Here is a 17,679-nt window from a genome sequence, read left to right as displayed (position 1 = left end):
TTTATTATAATTGTAATTAATTACTTTAGTTTTAGAGAAAGGTTAATGTAATGGTAATATTTTGAATATTCGGCAACAAATTCCAATATTAACTACAATATAAATTAGTATTAAACAGAAAATAGGACATAAAGTACCATAATGTAAAGTGTCAAATAAAAAATACACCATATTTATATAAATTATAAAATAATTATCATAGTAATAAGATATAATGTTTCTATGTGGTTTTAATTAAATAATAGATTTATTAATATTAAATAAAACATTAATTATGAATATTAATCAATAATAAAATATTAACCCTTTCACAAGTAAGCGTTTCGCCAGGCTTAAGCCTATTTTTCATTTAACTCACTAGCGCTACCACGGCTCACATCTGCACTAAATACTTACCATGCAAGTAACAAAATACATTCCCTACCTAAAACTTCTAATTCCCAGTTCATTAATTTACTTCTCATATAAAATACTTCATAGAACATTTGTAATAATTCAAAAATAGTACATATATCGTAAAACGTAATTTTAAAATAGGAAAATTAAAAAATTCCTTAAAACAACCATATCTAGAAATCATGAAATACCTCAAATGCCAAGATTTTCCTCGTTTTTACACCTAACTTAACACCAAATAGAAAATACAACTATCTCAAACCTACTATATTTTTCAAATATTTACCTACAAATATGCAAAATGGAAATTATCCAAATTACCATTATCATTGCAATCATACATGCATATAATAATCATGTTACAAATTTCCAACAGAGCGATTTCAACGACAGCTCGACGTCTAAATCAATCTAAACCATCGGCAGATCCTATCGAGTAAAGCAACTGGCAGATCATTACAGAAGCTAGAGAACTCGAGCCGAAGTTCCCCGCTGGTTCTCGTGCCAGTTTCCGTCTGGCGTTAGCACAATCGGCCAGTATTTTATGCGATTCGCGAGTTCGTAAGGATCACCGTGTCCGTCTCGACTCTCCATTCGACCGGAATATGGGATTTGGTGTCACAACGCAGCAAGGAAGTAGTCCGCGGCTTCGTGAATTAGTAATCAGGATGTGCGTCTGCGACTGACGAACACATTTTCGTGTGTACAGGTGGCTATCGATGAGGGACAGAGATGGACGGAGCAGAGGGTGGGAAGGAGTAGGAAAGAAATAGTCGAGAGAGCGAAGAGGGGCGACAGGAGAGAGGAACGAAGGGAAAAGGAGAACGGAAAGGAAGGAAAAGGAGAGGAGCAAAGGGGGAGGGATCGGTGTGGGAAAGACGATGACGAGATGAAAAATTGAAAGAGAAAGTAAAAAGGAGAAACAGAGAGAGGGTCGAAGAGAGGAGGGTGTGTTTCACCTGATAGAAGAAACATATGTGAAAGGATAGAGAAAATTTACGAGGAAAAAGGAACCGGAGAAGTCATGTACGTGAAAATTGCCTCTGAAAGCTAGCATCCTATAACTTCTCTGATATTATGATTAAATTGTGTTGGTAATTCATTGGATCCGACATGCTGTTCATTTATATTAAATATTATATATAATAAGTGTATATATACATGAAATGTAAACGAATGATTGCAGATAATTGGTGGATATAGGTGCAGCAATGCAGGAAGAGGTAGGGAATAATAATATAGGAAGTGAGTTTTAGGATTTGTATAGGAAGAACATATATACATTGGCAGATGAAGAAAGAAGTGTGACGAAGAAAGTTAAAACTCGAGGAGGTGTACGAGCAGAGGAAAAAATGGGGGAGTCGGTAAAAGCCAATATGCGTGAATCGTTCCACGATATAAGGTTCACACTGGCATTCTTCTCTGTGTCATTCGCCCCGAGATTGTCATTCATTATTCATCGAATGAGCGAGAACGTACTGCCCCCGAATTGCTTTGCTGAAAACTCGAGTTCGTAGTCTGCACGCGATTTCGAACATAGGAATATACGCGTGAATCTGTTATCAGAATTTTTACTTTGATTGTAAAACATAAATACAAATATATATAATATATATAAATAAATAAATAAATAAATAAATAAATAAGTAAATATATAATATGTATATGTATATGAATATATATTTCGTATTATGTATGATATAATTCTCACCAATTACCTATATATAGTAAAAGTAAATTTTTTTCCTCACCTATATTTGTCTATATCTTTTCAAAAATATTGTTCATCAAATTATTATATTTTTTTGATTCTGCATTATCGAAAATTCGAATTTTTCGAAACTGAGGATGACAGAATAATTTTGCTTGGAAATTCATATTTAAGACGAATAATTTTACAAAGATAATCTAGTGAACATTACAAAAAGAAATATAGGTTAGATAGCATTATTAGTGACTATTATTCGTGTCAGTAATTTCATTTCTTTTAAGAACACGATGACGTTTTCAATCCAATCTGTGTTAAAATTGTCTTTTAGTAGAACACTGATCTTCATCATTACATTTCTAACTGTATCTTTGTCTCTTTCTTTATTTCGTTCCATGTTTGAACATATATGTCAAATTCAGATTTTGAATAGTTTCCTCAACTTTTGGCAGTTTTCCATCCAATTTGTAACAAATATTTTAGTGAAATATAAATGAAACAATCGTGATGTTATTATTAAATCAATATCTCGAAAATAATTTGGTAATTATTTATAAAAAGGAGGATCTCACCGATTTCGATGGTTTTTATATATGTTGCAGAAATCAACATTTTGAACAACTTTTTCCTATATATGTAATTACCCCTCGGCCTCGGTTTCGAAGATTTTCGCAAAAAGCTATTGTTACTACTACAATGAATATTGCCTATAACTACATGTTGTGGCAGCACGTGAATAAACGTTGAACACTGTTTATGATTTCTATAAACACATCATGGCAGCCGGCAATGGATATATATAACGAGTGTACTTAAAAACTCGATTTGAGTAGCCTACCGCCTCCTAGCGACCGGAATGAAGAACCCTAATCCTAACCTTACTTAAACCTAACTATTCTACCTAGTATATACTTGCCTTCATTTACATTGACTGCGAAAAAAAAAATGACCTTTATATTCATGTAAATAGATGAGCCCTGCTATTATGGAAATCCGGTTATGTTGTGGATCATAGGCTTACAAATCGAAATATGACGCATGCTAACGTACTTACTTATCCGTCATCTAATTCCTGAAATGACGAGGGAAAAGAATTCGACGAAGAGACAACGACGAACGTTTAAGAAATCAATATATCTTTAAAATCTTGAAAAGATGTGACAGATTTTTACGTTTTATTCAGTATAATTGATCCTATGGAACAGATTTCGGAAACAGCGATATAAAGAAACAAAAATTACTTCTAAAGTAATAAATATAAATATATAAAGTAATATAAGTCGACGGTAATTGTTATATTTATTATAATTACATTATTATAAACTATTATGTTATATGATTATAATTATTATAAATACCATGTTAAATATGTATAATTAATATAATAATATAATATTAACGTAAACCAAAGAATTTTTTAGGATAAAATCTTTTTAAAAGGTATATCTACCATTAATTCATAACCAACAAATTTTAAGACTATATTTTATAATAAAGTTTTAAACGTAATCTTTGAATAAAGGAGTTTCTTTTTATTGAATAATATATGAAAAGTTGTAATTTTTTATCTTTGACAATTTTAAAAATATTACGCCTTATCAGGTTTAACGACACACAGTAAGTGTATTACAAGAATCTATTCGTATTGTCGAAAGTTGATGTAAAATATTCTTAAAAAAACAATCATTCATATACCGTAATTTTTGAAGGTATTCAATAGTATCGTTTATTATTCCCCTATTAATTAAGCATTATCTATTATTTTATATTGTATCATATTTTTATTATTAATTTTAGTTAATAAATAAATTTGTATGTTTTGAACAATATTTTAGATGTGTCTATAAATAATTAAAGATATTTACAATACTTATTTTCTAGAATATATACTATATAAGGCGTAATAAGTCATAAAAATGATCTTGTACAAAAAGTATTATACATTTAAAAATATAGGATAGAAAATATTAAAAGTCAAAACTTTATATTCTAATATACAGAAGCAGTAAAATTTACAAGAAATTGTAAAATTATGAAATTATTTTTAATGTATAATTTACAAATGTAGTTTACAAATAATATAGATTATGTTTTTTCTAGTGTATTAATTAGATATTATCATTTATTCCGAAACCTGAATTTACTGTTTCTACAAATTGACAGTTGTATATACAGTACAGTTAGAGGGAACAATACGTCTTTTGAGAAAATTTGTTTTTAAATTAAATAAAACCGCGCTCAGTTCTTTCTCAACTTAACAGGTGTTTTTTAGTTTTTAATAGGTTAGTAGTTGTATTTTATTTATACTTGACGCGAGACAGACTTAACCTCTTTTGACAATTCTGTAGTTTTTAGTATTCTGATATAGCACGAATAATGGATTCATTTATTTCGTTTACGCATTGTAATGTTTGGTTTTAAAACTTTAATATCTAATGAATATTTTGCTTTTAATATTGCTAGAAAAAAAAATTACTGAGACAACATACTCAAAACAATGTTAAACTATTTGGCATTTTCATTTAACCTTTATAATGGTTATAATCACTTTTAAAATATATTAAACATTCCATTCTGCTAACAGTATTAATATAATATAAAAATAATGACAATTTTTGTACCGTATTTAGGTATCTACTTATTATTTGTTAAAAAACATTAATATTATATTTATATATAATAATTTTTTAAACATTTTAAAATGTTAATGAAAATTTTTATTTTGTAGTATTAAATACATTTGCTATTATTATGATCGGGCAATCATCTGCAACTTCTTCAACTAACAATAATAATACAGATATACATTTGTCTACTTCTTGTAATGATTTTGCACAAACTTTTTATAAAGTAAGTAAAAATTAATTAGAATCTATAAATTTCTTTAGCATACTTTACAATTATTTTTAATCGCTGGTTTATAGAGAGATATATATTATGATTTGTTTAAATAAAATATATAAATAAAATTTATTTTGAATAAATTATGACATAATCAAAAAAATTTGCCGTATTATCAATTATTGAATATCAATATAATTCTGTATTGTAGTTATCTGATTTATTTTAGGAATTATTTTCTACCAATGTGGGAAATATTATTAATTCACCTTTAAGTATACACATGATATTGTCTTATCTTTCACATGGTGCAGAATCTACTACTTTAGATGAATTGACTAAAACGCTTTGTCACTATGATAAGAGTTCAATAATAAAAGCTCTGGAGAATATTAAATTGTATATTGCAAATACAATATATATACAAGATGGATTTGAATTATTGACAGAATTTTTAACAATAGGAAAAGAGGTTTATCAATCTGAGATATCCAAAATTGATTTTAAAAATAATGTAGACACAGCTGAAAAAATTAATGCTTGGGTTAAAGAGAATACAAATAATAAAATATTTGATCTTGTATCATCAAGTAAATTATTTTCATATGTATAAAAAAAATATATATTTAAGTAATTACAATAATTATAAAAATAAAATAATAATATAATAAACAGTGTTTTTGATGTTTAGGTGATTTTAATGAAGATACAAAATTAGTATTAATAAATGCAATTTATTTTAATGCTAAATGGTTAAATACATTTAATACACTGAATACAAAAAATAAAGTGTTTCATGTTACAAAAGAACAAACAAAACTTGTACCAACAATGTTTAACAAGTCTCAATACAATTATGGTAATATACCAACACTGCAAGCAAAATTTATTGAAATCCCATACATGGTATGTTTATATGTATAAATTCTTATATTAGAAACTAAAAAAATATTTTACAGAATACAGATATTGTGATGATAATAATATTACCAAATGAAATAGATGGCCTACAAAATGTGCAATCTAATTTTTCATGGGAAGCACTTGCGAATGCTTCGCGATTCTACAATGATATTGAATTATATCTTCCAAAATTTAAAATTGAATTTTCAATCGATTTGAAAAGTAGTTTATATAAGGTATAAATAATATATTTTATATATTACAAGGTTAAGAATGCTATATTTTATTTGTATTGTAAATTTTAGCTTGGTTTAAAGAGAATTTTTATGTCTGATGCAAATTTTAATAGTATTTCCAATGAACCATTGGTAGTAGATAAAGTTTTACATAAAGCAGTTATAGAAGTTAGTGAAGAAGGTACGGAAGCTGCAGCTGCGACAGGTAAATTTAATCTTTAAGAAAGTGAAACTATATTGCACATACTTTTTTAATACAATTAAATTTATTTTCTAGCTGTTTATATGAGACTAAAACGTGCACTAAATTTGGCAGAATCAGAGGAATTTTTAGTCGATAGACCATTTATGTTTATAATTCAATATAAACCGAAGAATATACCACTTTTCATCGGAAATGTACGAGATATACAGGTTGCGCCACGCAAGGATGAATTATAAATTTTTTTTTTAGATTATAAAGGAGTAATTTTTAAACTAAAGCACATATTTCTGTTTTTTTATATATATAAACATAACTTACTATATATTATATAATATATTTATTTTATATAAATACATTAATACAAAGTGTTATTATAAACTTACAAAATCATATAGAGAAAACAATTCACAAATAAATTATTACTTTTAAATAAGTTTTATACGTGATTCGTTTTAAACTTGTTAAAGTACTTTTTTTTTACCAAACGTTTTAACAGAATTGAATTTATGCATGTAAAAAGTCGCACAATACAAATGTAATTCACAAGTAAATAATTTTTCTTGAATAACAATTTATAACATTTTATTTAAAATGTTCCTTAATCCTATTGATTAATTCATCCTTTTTGCCAGATGTTTTTAAACACAATGTTTTTAAAATGGTTTTTAATTGTGACACAACAAAAGTTTCTAGCTGTGAAAGAAAATAAATTTATAATAAATTTTATTTAAATATGAATATATTTTCACTAATATATATTCATTAATATACCTGTCCTTTAATTACATATTCTTGAATCTTCTCCACATCTTCCAATGCTGTTGGTACTGTTACTTCATTAACTTTTTTAAGTTTTTTCTTTGGTACCTCATCACTTATATTGTCTGTTTCTACATTAAATATGTTATCATATTCATCTAATAAATCTTTTACAAGTTTATGCATTTCATCAGTTTTTGGAACTAAAATTTAATTTTGAACCATGTTATGAAAGTTTCATTATATTGTAATGCTTGCATTTTTATAACAAAACTTACGTGTGCCATCAGGTGGAGGCTCTTGCTGTTCCAAATCTAAAGCTAAGGTTTCTACAGTTTGAAGTTGAACTTTTAGTTTTGGATTCGGAAATAATTTCGGATTATATTCGATACTTAATTTTTTAATTATATTTTCCAGCAATTCAATTCCGTTTGGATCAATTGGAGGTTTTGTGTCATTATTGTCGTATATATAGTCTGGGAAATATTCACTAATGTTTCGTACGTTTTCTAAAATAATTGAATTATATGTTAAATCAATTTTTTTTTTTTATAAAATTTGTATTTTTGGAACCATATTACAGCATTTGAGATATAAGAAAACATATATTAATTTACGGCAAATATTTTATATATGGTATTATATAAATATAAAAGATATAGATATAGAAGTATTATATAATTCTTGACAGTAAAATATTCTTGAATTTTACGTTTTTAATTATCTTGGTTTCATTAAAAGTTCTAAATAAATTTAAAATTAGTTAATTTATCTTATTTACATAATTTTAACATTCATTTTTACTTAATAATAAGGTAATATTTAAAAAACAAACCTCTAAATGGTATTTTATATAAATAAAATCCGCCTTTTTCTGCATTTGGTAACATACTATATAGATTTGTAGCAGAATGTTTCCTTATTGTTAGTGCACATATTATCATTAAACTTTTGGAATCACATTTGTTGAGTAATGCACCAAATAATAATTTGTTATCTAAAGTGAAAAATAATTAAAAACAGTAAAGAAATTTTATTTTGTAAATATGTACAAATATTTAAACGTAAAATAAAAATTACCTTTACGATTACTTTTGTTTGGTGTAACAAAATATGGTGTCTCAAAATGATACAAAGGGTGATAAGAAATATGTTTTATACAAATTAAATCAATGCCTAGTTCTCGTGTTGTACACATGGATCTCACTTCTGCTTGTGTAAAATATATGTTTTCTTGGCCAAATGTTTGATATGTTTGAATATCCATGTCTAGAACTGGTGATGCTGCTCGTTGACTTTCTTCATCTTCTACTTCTTTCTATGATATATGAGGAAAGATATTTATTATATTATGGTTATTAAAACATATATACCACAAATTATAAAAATACATACTTTAAAATCATCTTCATGCACTTTAAGATATGTATGCGAAGTTAAAGGAGTATTGGTTTCTTTGCTTATATTTTCCTTTTTTAAATATTGAGTTTTACTAAAAAAAAAACAGAATAATTCTTTAAATTTATACCATCTTCATTAAAATCTGAATTAAATAAAAAAGTAATTCAAGAAATGAAATTAGTATTATCTAACAGGTAAAAGTAAAATCGTATTTCTTACACAGAGAGATTACGAAGAGATACATCTATAATCACATTTTCTCCTAATCTCCATGGTAGTTTTGCCATATTTCTAGATGGCAACTTTACTTGCTCGACTAAATCATTTAAAGATGTTCTTTTATAATCATCAGCATCAATTTTTCCTGATAACATTTCTAAATCTTTATAGAATAGAGCATGATTCCAATTTTCACTCAAACCAATAACAAATAATTGAAGTCCTATATCACTGTAACTCGTTGCTGCTACTCTTATTCTGTGTTTTTCATTATCATCTGTCATCGGAGGAACATCCTGACATGTAAAAAGAATTACTCTTCTCTGTGGCATAGTGATACTTATAGCAGAGAATGCTCGTGATGCGTGCCACAAAACATCATGTAATGGATAAGCCGTAGAAGAAGCAATACTCTTGTAGTATTCCCAATCTTTCCCTTCATCTATGTATAAGATACAACAAAAGATATAAAAATGATTAAGAAAATTTGAAAAAGAGTAGAATAAAAACTATATTCCCATATATGATTTATTAATTTTTGTATAAAATTCTGACTTTTTCCTATCTAATATACCTAAAGATAGCTTTCCTCTGCATTTAATATATAATTCTTATCTCTGTAACAAAAATTGCTTTGAAATTACTTTACTTCTCTATCTTATATTTTGTATACTATTTTATATAAAGGTATTACCTATTTTCATCACTTTTTTTAAATTATCCACAGAAACGAGATTTAATTTCTGAAGTGTCAATATATGTTTTCTTTCTATTTTCTTCTCAGGATCTATATCCCATTTCTCAGTTCCAAACAAGATTAAACCCATCCAATCTTGCCTGTTCCACACCAATTTTTGTTTAAGAATTTCTTTGTATTGCTAAGTTGCGAAAGAAATAATAAAATAATGTTGAAATTTTTATTTTTACTACTTAATACTAATAATAATGTAAATGAAAATATTATTGAATTATACAATATTCTTCAAAAATATATTTATTACATCAGTCTAACAATAATTTAAAAAAAACTAAGCTACTATACCCTTATGCATTGTATAAAATATGGGGTCTCTGTATGTGGATCATTTTTAAACATTAAAGGTGTTGCATCAATTATAAAGAGTGTTCCATCTCTAATACCATAAAGTTCTTTTGGATCATCTTCATAGTTTTCTTCATTTTCTGAATCTTCATTATTATAAGATGCCATTGTATCTTTCCTTTCTCTGTTAGTATAAAAATCTTCCCAATAGCTCCTAAAATTGATATCATGCAAACAAACTGCATTCAAAATTTTTAAGGAACAGAAAATATTTTCGCAATAAAATTAATATCTAACGTTAAAATTTATAAATCACAGTAAAAATAAAATTTATTATTTATTTTAGTTATTATATTACTATATATTTTAAATATTTTAAAATGTAATAATTACAAATTATATATAATATTTTACTGCAATAAAATAATTAACTTCTTTCACAATATATTCATAGGTTTATGTTTCAATTAATGATATTGCAATTAAATATATTTTAGAAGTTTCTTTGCATATGTACATTACCCGTGTTTCTTACTTTTTATAAAAAGAAATAATGTTGCTCCAACTTTGTATGTCGTTATATTTTTCGCAGTTCCTTTAATTATGAAGGTAGCATATGACTTATTATTAGAATATGTTTTTTCCAGATAGTAAAGTGGTTAATTTGTTCATTGTTATCGCATAATTTTTAATTAAAGTCGCTGGATAAACAAGATATAGAATATGACTCAATTTTCACCCGACTCTCAGCAGCTCATGAAACCGTTACCACATTAATGTTGTTTCCGACGTTACCGATTCAGCATAAGAAAAGATTACAATGCTAATAGTGATTAAAATTGAAATTAGATATAATAGACCCTCAATTATCGGAACCAAAATATGACATAGTCGTGGGAATAATCGAATAACTTTGTTATACTAAGAAAAGTCGTTTATTATTCATAATAAGATATCAATTTCCTTCAATATTCATTTTAGTCTTCCAATCTCCTTTAGCTGTTAGTTCAATGATCAATTTTTGGTATAAGTAAAATTGGTAGTTCATTAGATTTTTATTAGTTTTATAACCTGATGATGTCACTTAATAGAATGAAATCAATATTAATAACCCAATAAACATCGTATAAATAATGAATGGTGATGAAATAAAATGAGAGTAAGAGAAAAAAAAGAAATAAGCATAATTGAAATCAAAATATCACTTTTAGAACGAGACTATCCCTAATTATCGTTAAACAATAGTGTTCGGATAATTGAATATCCCAGTAATTAAATTTTCAATTAATTGACTTTCTGATAATCGATCGTTCCGTTAATAAAGATTTTATTATCTTACGACCACTTAAATAACTATTTACCATTTGGATCGAAAACAAAAAGAATGTGCATGAAAATATATGAAATATGAATACGATGAATCGGTGATTCTCACATTGACACCGGATGTACAACCAACCCGATGACAATCCCCGAATTTGAATTTTGATGATGGCAGACATTGATTCGAGAGGGTGTCAAAAACGAATCGTGAGAATGATTTACAAGAGCAAAATGTTATCGTATTACTACTATCCCACACGCCGATTCACAAACGGGTGTGTCGCGCATTAGCTAGACAATAATAAGCAAATCGGAATCGATAATCGGTAGAACAATTATGTTTTGTTTAATAAATAAGAGAGAGAAAGGATAGAGAATTTATATATTTCGCTCCAAGTTAGATAGCGTACCTTAATACAGAAAGCACGCAATAAATTTGCTTAAAATGTAAGAATGATCTTTTCTTCAATATTTATGTACCAGCAAAATACTTCGAATATTGAATATACTATCGAATAATTTCAAATCAATTATTCAAATTGTTATTCTAAAAATAACGGTTTTAATTTATAAAATAACAAGTAATTTTTAATCATTCTGTTTAAAGGGAGACTTAAATATTAAATGTTGAGTAGCTATTGTGTAACGCAGAATTATTTTTATTAGAAAGAATTTGAATATAATTATCATACACTTATTTTATATGACTTTTGTGCACGATCGGTATTTCAGTTCAACTCGAAATTTCATAAGATGATATATCTATTATATATTTTGTCTATGGTTCTGTTCTATTAACGTATGATCGTGACAGTTCTAAGAGTCGGAGTAAAAGAGGTTTGACAGGATAGTAAGGAATGGAGTTTATTACTCTGCAATACATAAATTTAAATAAGTAAATTAATTTAAAGTAAACGAAAAGTTTGTAAAATGTCCGGTGAAACTGATATTTTCGACGATACTGAAGCGCAATTGCCACAAGACCTTGGAGATGATGTTGTTCAAGAAGTTTTGAAAACTGGGACAGATTTACGTCAATATTCCAGGCAGATTGAAAAAGAACTAAAGGAAGTTGAAAATAAATCTATTCAGGATTATATAAAAGAAAGTGAAAATATTGCGAGTCTCCATAATCAAATTGCTGCATGTGATAATATCTTAGAGGTTAGATTTTAATAGTTTAACTTTATAATGTATGAATTTTTATAATTTATAATTTATAAATTTTTTTTTTTAATTTTGAAAAGTAAAATATATTAAACATATTTGAATATGTAATTTAAAATGCATTTCAGAAATGTATTATTCTATCAAATTTGATTATAATTTATCAAATTTTGCATCTTGAAGAAACAGCATGGATATACCTTTTTTACAGAAAATGGAATCCATGTTGATGAGTTTTCAATTAGACTTAGGAAGTATTAGCTCAGAAATACTTTATTTGCAACGTAAATCTGTGGCAATGAGTCAACAATTGTCTAATAGACAAATAATCAGAGGACCACTTAGTCAATTTATTGAAGATATGACAGTGTCAGAAGCTCTTATTGCGTAAGTATTTCTACAAAAATAATTTCTTGTTCATAAATATATAATTAAAATATATAATAATTTGTAATATATACAGGGGTATTATGGATTGCCCAGTAACTGAAAAAGAATTTTTAACGCAACTACAAACATTGAACCATAAAATAAATTTTGTAAAAGAGCAGAGTTTTAAGGAAGCAAAGTCATGCTTAGATGTGAAAGATATATTAGAAAAACTAAAAGTGAAAGCATTAGCAAAGATCCGTACATATCTTTTGGAGCAGATTTATAAATTTAGGAAACCAATGACAAATTATCAAGTGCCACAGAATAATATGTTGAAATATAAATTTTTTTTTGAGTTTATTTTAGCAAATGAAAGAAATGTGACACAAGAAATTTGTGCAGAATATATTAGCACAATGAGTAAAATATATTATTCATATTTTAAGTCATATTCTTCAAGACTAATGAAGTTGCAGGTAAAATAATAATAAAAACAGAAAAGTAAGATGCCAAAAGAATAATTTTTATTTTATATTTTACATTGTATAGTTTGAGGAAGGAGCTACTAAAGATGATTTGATGGGGGTTGAAGACACTGCAGGGAGAGGTATTTTTCATAAGACTACATTAAAACATAGAGGCACAGTATTTTCTATAGGTAGCAGAGGAGATGTATTAAATTCTCAATTAGAAGCACCCATTATAATACCTCATACTGCATCTAAAACAAGGGTGAATATGAAAACTATCATTTTTTAAATTATTTTTATCTAACAATTACCTTGTGATATGAAAATTTAAGTACATGTATTATTTACAAAATATTGATATAATTGTTTAATTGTTTTATATTTTCAGTATCATTATGAAGCTTTGTTTAGAAGTGAACAATATGCTCTTGTAGATAATGCTTGTAGAGAATATTTATTTTTAACTGAATTTTTTAAAATGCGTGGTGCGCAAGCAATGGATATTTTTAATGAGGTAAAATGAAATAATTTCTTTTTTGTGTTGTCTTAATGAAAAAAATAAAAATTGAATATAAAATTATATTCTTAATGATTAGGTAATGGGAAAAACATTAAATCTAATGGTGAAAAATTTACAATCTTTTGTGGAAGATTGTTACGATACCATTGCTTTATTCTTGTGTTTACATTTAGTAATGCGATATCGATTAACTTGTCATAAAAGAGCAGTACCGGCTTTAGATAGATATTGGGACAACATGACATCGGTAATTTGGCCTAGGTATTTAAGTTAATATATCAATATAATCTTTTTCATTTTAAATAAGTTTAAATGTATAAATTTCTTATTTAAATTTTTAGATTTGAATATGTTTTTCAATTGAATATTCAAAGTATAAAACATTGTGATCCATTTAAGCTCACTCAAGAAACAGGACCACATTATGTAAGTTTACAACATTGAAGTCAAATTAATTGATATTTTTGGATATAGGAATAATTTAAAATTTATTATAGATTACACGAAGATATGCTGAATTTAGTGCTGCAATGGTTAGTGTAGTTGAAGGATTTCCTTGTGAAGGAGCCACACAATTATTAGCAGAATTAAGAGAAGCTGTACAATGTTTCCTGTTAAGTTTGCGTAAGTATTTCTACAAAAATAATTTCTTGTTCATAAATATATAATTAAAATATATAATAATTTGTAATATATACAGGGGTATTATGGATTGCCCAGTAACTGAAAAAGAATTTTTAACGCAACTACAAACATTGAACCATAAAATAAATTTTGTAAAAGAGCAGAGTTTTAAGGAAGCAAAGTCATGCTTAGATGTGAAAGATATATTAGAAAAACTAAAAGTGAAAGCATTAGCAAAGATCCGTACATATCTTTTGGAGCAGATTTATAAATTTAGGAAACCAATGACAAATTATCAAGTGCCACAGAATAATATGTTGAAATATAAATTTTTTTTTGAGTTTATTTTAGCAAATGAAAGAAATGTGACACAAGAAATTTGTGCAGAATATATTAGCACAATGAGTAAAATATATTATTCATATTTTAAGTCATATTCTTCAAGACTAATGAAGTTGCAGGTAAAATAATAATAAAAACAGAAAAGTAAGATGCCAAAAGAATAATTTTTATTTTATATTTTACATTGTATAGTTTGAGGAAGGAGCTACTAAAGATGATTTGATGGGGGTTGAAGACACTGCAGGGAGAGGTATTTTTCATAAGACTACATTAAAACATAGAGGCACAGTATTTTCTATAGGTAGCAGAGGAGATGTATTAAATTCTCAATTAGAAGCACCCATTATAATACCTCATACTGCATCTAAAACAAGGGTGAATATGAAAACTATCATTTTTTAAATTATTTTTATCTAACAATTACCTTGTGATATGAAAATTTAAGTACATGTATTATTTACAAAATATTGATATAATTGTTTAATTGTTTTATATTTTCAGTATCATTATGAAGCTTTGTTTAGAAGTGAACAATATGCTCTTGTAGATAATGCTTGTAGAGAATATTTATTTTTAACTGAATTTTTTAAAATGCGTGGTGCGCAAGCAATGGATATTTTTAATGAGGTAAAATGAAATAATTTCTTTTTTGTGTTGTCTTAATGAAAAAAATAAAAATTGAATATAAAATTATATTCTTAATGATTAGGTAATGGGAAAAACATTAAATCTAATGGTGAAAAATTTACAATCTTTTGTGGAAGATTGTTACGATACCATTGCTTTATTCTTGTGTTTACATTTAGTAATGCGATATCGATTAACTTGTCATAAAAGAGCAGTACCGGCTTTAGATAGATATTGGGACAACATGACATCGGTAATTTGGCCTAGGTATTTAAGTTAATATATCAATATAATCTTTTTCATTTTAAATAAGTTTAAATGTATAAATTTCTTATTTAAATTTTTAGATTTGAATATGTTTTTCAATTGAATATTCAAAGTATAAAACATTGTGATCCATTTAAGCTCACTCAAGAAACAGGACCACATTATGTAAGTTTACAACATTGAAGTCAAATTAATTGATATTTTTGGATATAGGAATAATTTAAAATTTATTATAGATTACACGAAGATATGCTGAATTTAGTGCTGCAATGGTTAGTGTAGTTGAAGGATTTCCTTGTGAAGGAGCCACACAATTATTAGCAGAATTAAGAGAAGCTGTACAATGTTTCCTGTTAAGAATGGCAGCTACATTTAGTAGTAGAATTCAACAACTGGTTTTCCTTATCAATAATTATGATTTGGTTCTTGGTGTATTAATGGTAATGAAATTAAATTCAATACTTGTGAAATTTTTCTTTTTCATTTAAAAATTAAATTTAATTCTAATTAATATTTTCTTCATAGAAAACTATTTTTTTTTTTTATTTCTATAAGAAATTAAAAAAGAATTATCTTCAAAATATTATTTAAAATAATTATTATAAAAAAGTCAGTATTCAAATATTTTGAATATATAATTACCAGAGGAATATTTTATATAATTATTTTTTTTTTTCCTTTTTAGGAAAGAACACGAGATAATTCAAAAGAAGCGGAAAGTTTTCGCGACCAATTAAATGCACGTTCTTCAGAATATGTTGAGGAAATTTTAAGTCCACATTTTGGAGGTATAATACAGTTTGTTAAAGAATCTGAAGCCATGATTGAGAAAGGTCAAGCTGATGAGTCGAAAAGACAAGAGGGAAAAGCATTAGTCCTTGTACAATCTTTTACAAATAATTGGAAACGAGCATTAGAAGAAATTAATCATGAAGTATTAAAATCTTTTCCTAGCTTAGTACTTGGTACAGCACTAGTACAACGCGCAATGACACAGTTAGTGCAATATTATCATAGATTTCACAAAATTTTACCACCAAATGCTCGTACTCAATTAACAAACTTTCATCATATAATGGTAGAAATGAAAAAATATAAAGCGAATTATTAGGAAAAATGGAACAATTTGACTTTTGTTGAAATTAGATGGAATTGCGTGTAAGACTAAACCAGTTTGATTATTTAGTACTAATTTTTGTCAACTTAGAATTACTATAAATGAAAATGTTATATATATATATATATTTATGAATGAAACTAATTTTACATTTTATTTATATTATATTTACCAAAATTAAAAATAATTTTATTATAAATATAATTGTATAGTTTTTATCTGTTCCTTTCATAGAAAATATTTTTTAATGTAAGGAAGATTATATTTTATTATACATTTTACACAAAATTTAAGTTTTTATTAAAAATTATATTTTTGATAGTAGTATTTAAAAGGATCATGTAATTTATATAAAATTGATTTTTATTTTATTCGAAAGAATAATTATGGAAATTATTGAAAAATGTCATTATTACATATTTAATTTTTTGTAATGTACATATGTAATACACTTGATAAATATAGTAGTTAAAGTAGTGTAATGTTTATAATGATTTCTGAATTAAAAATTTATGAAAATGCTTTTAAAGAAAAGAGTTTATTTTTGAACTTATAAAATATGTATGTAACATATTCACTATACTAATTTTGTGAAATAAAAATTGTTAGATATATATAGTATTGTAAATAATAAAATAAATCCTAATGATCATATAATTGAATTATTTATTACTATTTTTTAACCATAATAAGTTGCTAATCATCTAAAAACTTTAATTCCTGTTGGTACAGCAATAATTATTGTAGCAGAAGTAAAATAAAGTGGAAACATAAATCACATTACATTACTGAAAACGAAAATTATATTATTGTATTATATATAATTCTTTTTTATATTTTAAGTGTAAATAAAAACAAAATACTAAGTAATATTACTATAATTCCTCTCAATTTGTGAAAAAATATAATTGTAAATAAAATAAATGTAGATTTCAATTTAAATCTGAGATTAATATATTATTATTAAAATTTATTTATAAATTTACGATATTTATTACTTTTTGATTGAGAAAATACAATAAGTTACATTCATTTAATTCATTCTTTATATTTGTTAGTTATATTATATTTATAGTTATTTAAAATATTTGAGTTTCTTAAAATTCAATGTGAATCATGATTATAATTATTAAACAAAAT

At 25.9% G+C, this 17,679-nt stretch overlaps 4 protein-coding genes across 4 annotated transcripts; 3 read left to right on the top strand and 1 right to left on the bottom strand.

Annotated features, from left to right (window-relative positions):
- The first annotated feature begins 1,001 nt into the window (after positions 1-1,001).
- LOC108547177 (leukocyte elastase inhibitor) lies at positions 1,002-6,565 on the top strand. Its single transcript, XM_017899582.1, has 9 exons — positions 1,002-1,055; positions 1,583-1,619; positions 1,687-1,887; positions 4,833-4,954; positions 5,175-5,535; positions 5,637-5,851; positions 5,905-6,084; positions 6,154-6,289; positions 6,362-6,565. Exons 1-9 carry the CDS (start codon positions 1,002-1,004, stop codon positions 6,523-6,525), a joined length of 1,470 nt encoding a protein of 489 aa, XP_017755071.1. The 3' UTR covers positions 6,526-6,565.
- A 306-nt stretch (positions 6,566-6,871) lies between these two features.
- Positions 6,872-10,348, bottom strand: LOC108547208 (X-ray repair cross-complementing protein 6). Its single transcript, XM_017899618.1, has 10 exons — positions 10,246-10,348; positions 9,711-9,924; positions 9,363-9,546; positions 8,669-9,110; positions 8,444-8,540; positions 8,129-8,366; positions 7,884-8,045; positions 7,327-7,557; positions 7,061-7,251; positions 6,872-6,982 (listed from the first exon to the last, which is right to left on the bottom strand). Exons 2-10 carry the CDS (start codon positions 9,876-9,878, stop codon positions 6,872-6,874), a joined length of 1,824 nt encoding a protein of 607 aa, XP_017755107.1. The 5' UTR covers positions 9,879-9,924; positions 10,246-10,348.
- Positions 10,349-11,838: 1,490 nt separating this feature from the next.
- On the top strand, positions 11,839-14,182 carry LOC108547176 (vacuolar protein sorting-associated protein 52 homolog; the record flags this gene model as incomplete). The annotated part of the gene is made up of 8 exons (XM_017899581.1): positions 11,839-12,197; positions 12,412-12,587; positions 12,664-13,048; positions 13,122-13,304; positions 13,431-13,556; positions 13,639-13,823; positions 13,904-13,988; positions 14,060-14,182. Coding segments are annotated over exons 1-8 (1,497 nt in total), but the record flags the coding sequence as incomplete, so codon positions are not given.
- Positions 14,183-14,268: 86 nt separating this feature from the next.
- Positions 14,269-16,533, top strand: Vps52 (vacuolar protein sorting 52). Its single transcript, XM_017899615.1, has 7 exons — positions 14,269-14,647; positions 14,721-14,903; positions 15,030-15,155; positions 15,238-15,422; positions 15,503-15,587; positions 15,659-15,862; positions 16,108-16,533. Exons 1-7 carry the CDS (start codon positions 14,270-14,272, stop codon positions 16,531-16,533), a joined length of 1,587 nt encoding a protein of 528 aa, XP_017755104.1. The 5' UTR covers position 14,269.
- Positions 16,534-17,679: the final 1,146 nt, after the last annotated feature.

This window comes from Eufriesea mexicana, unplaced genomic scaffold (genome assembly GCF_001483705.2).
Source record: "Eufriesea mexicana isolate 0111107269 unplaced genomic scaffold, ASM148370v2 scaffold953, whole genome shotgun sequence".
Lineage (NCBI taxonomy): Eukaryota > Metazoa > Arthropoda > Insecta > Hymenoptera > Apidae > Eufriesea > Eufriesea mexicana.
Note: the sequence above shows the minus strand (reverse complement) of the source record. Positions and strands in the feature narration are given on the sequence as shown.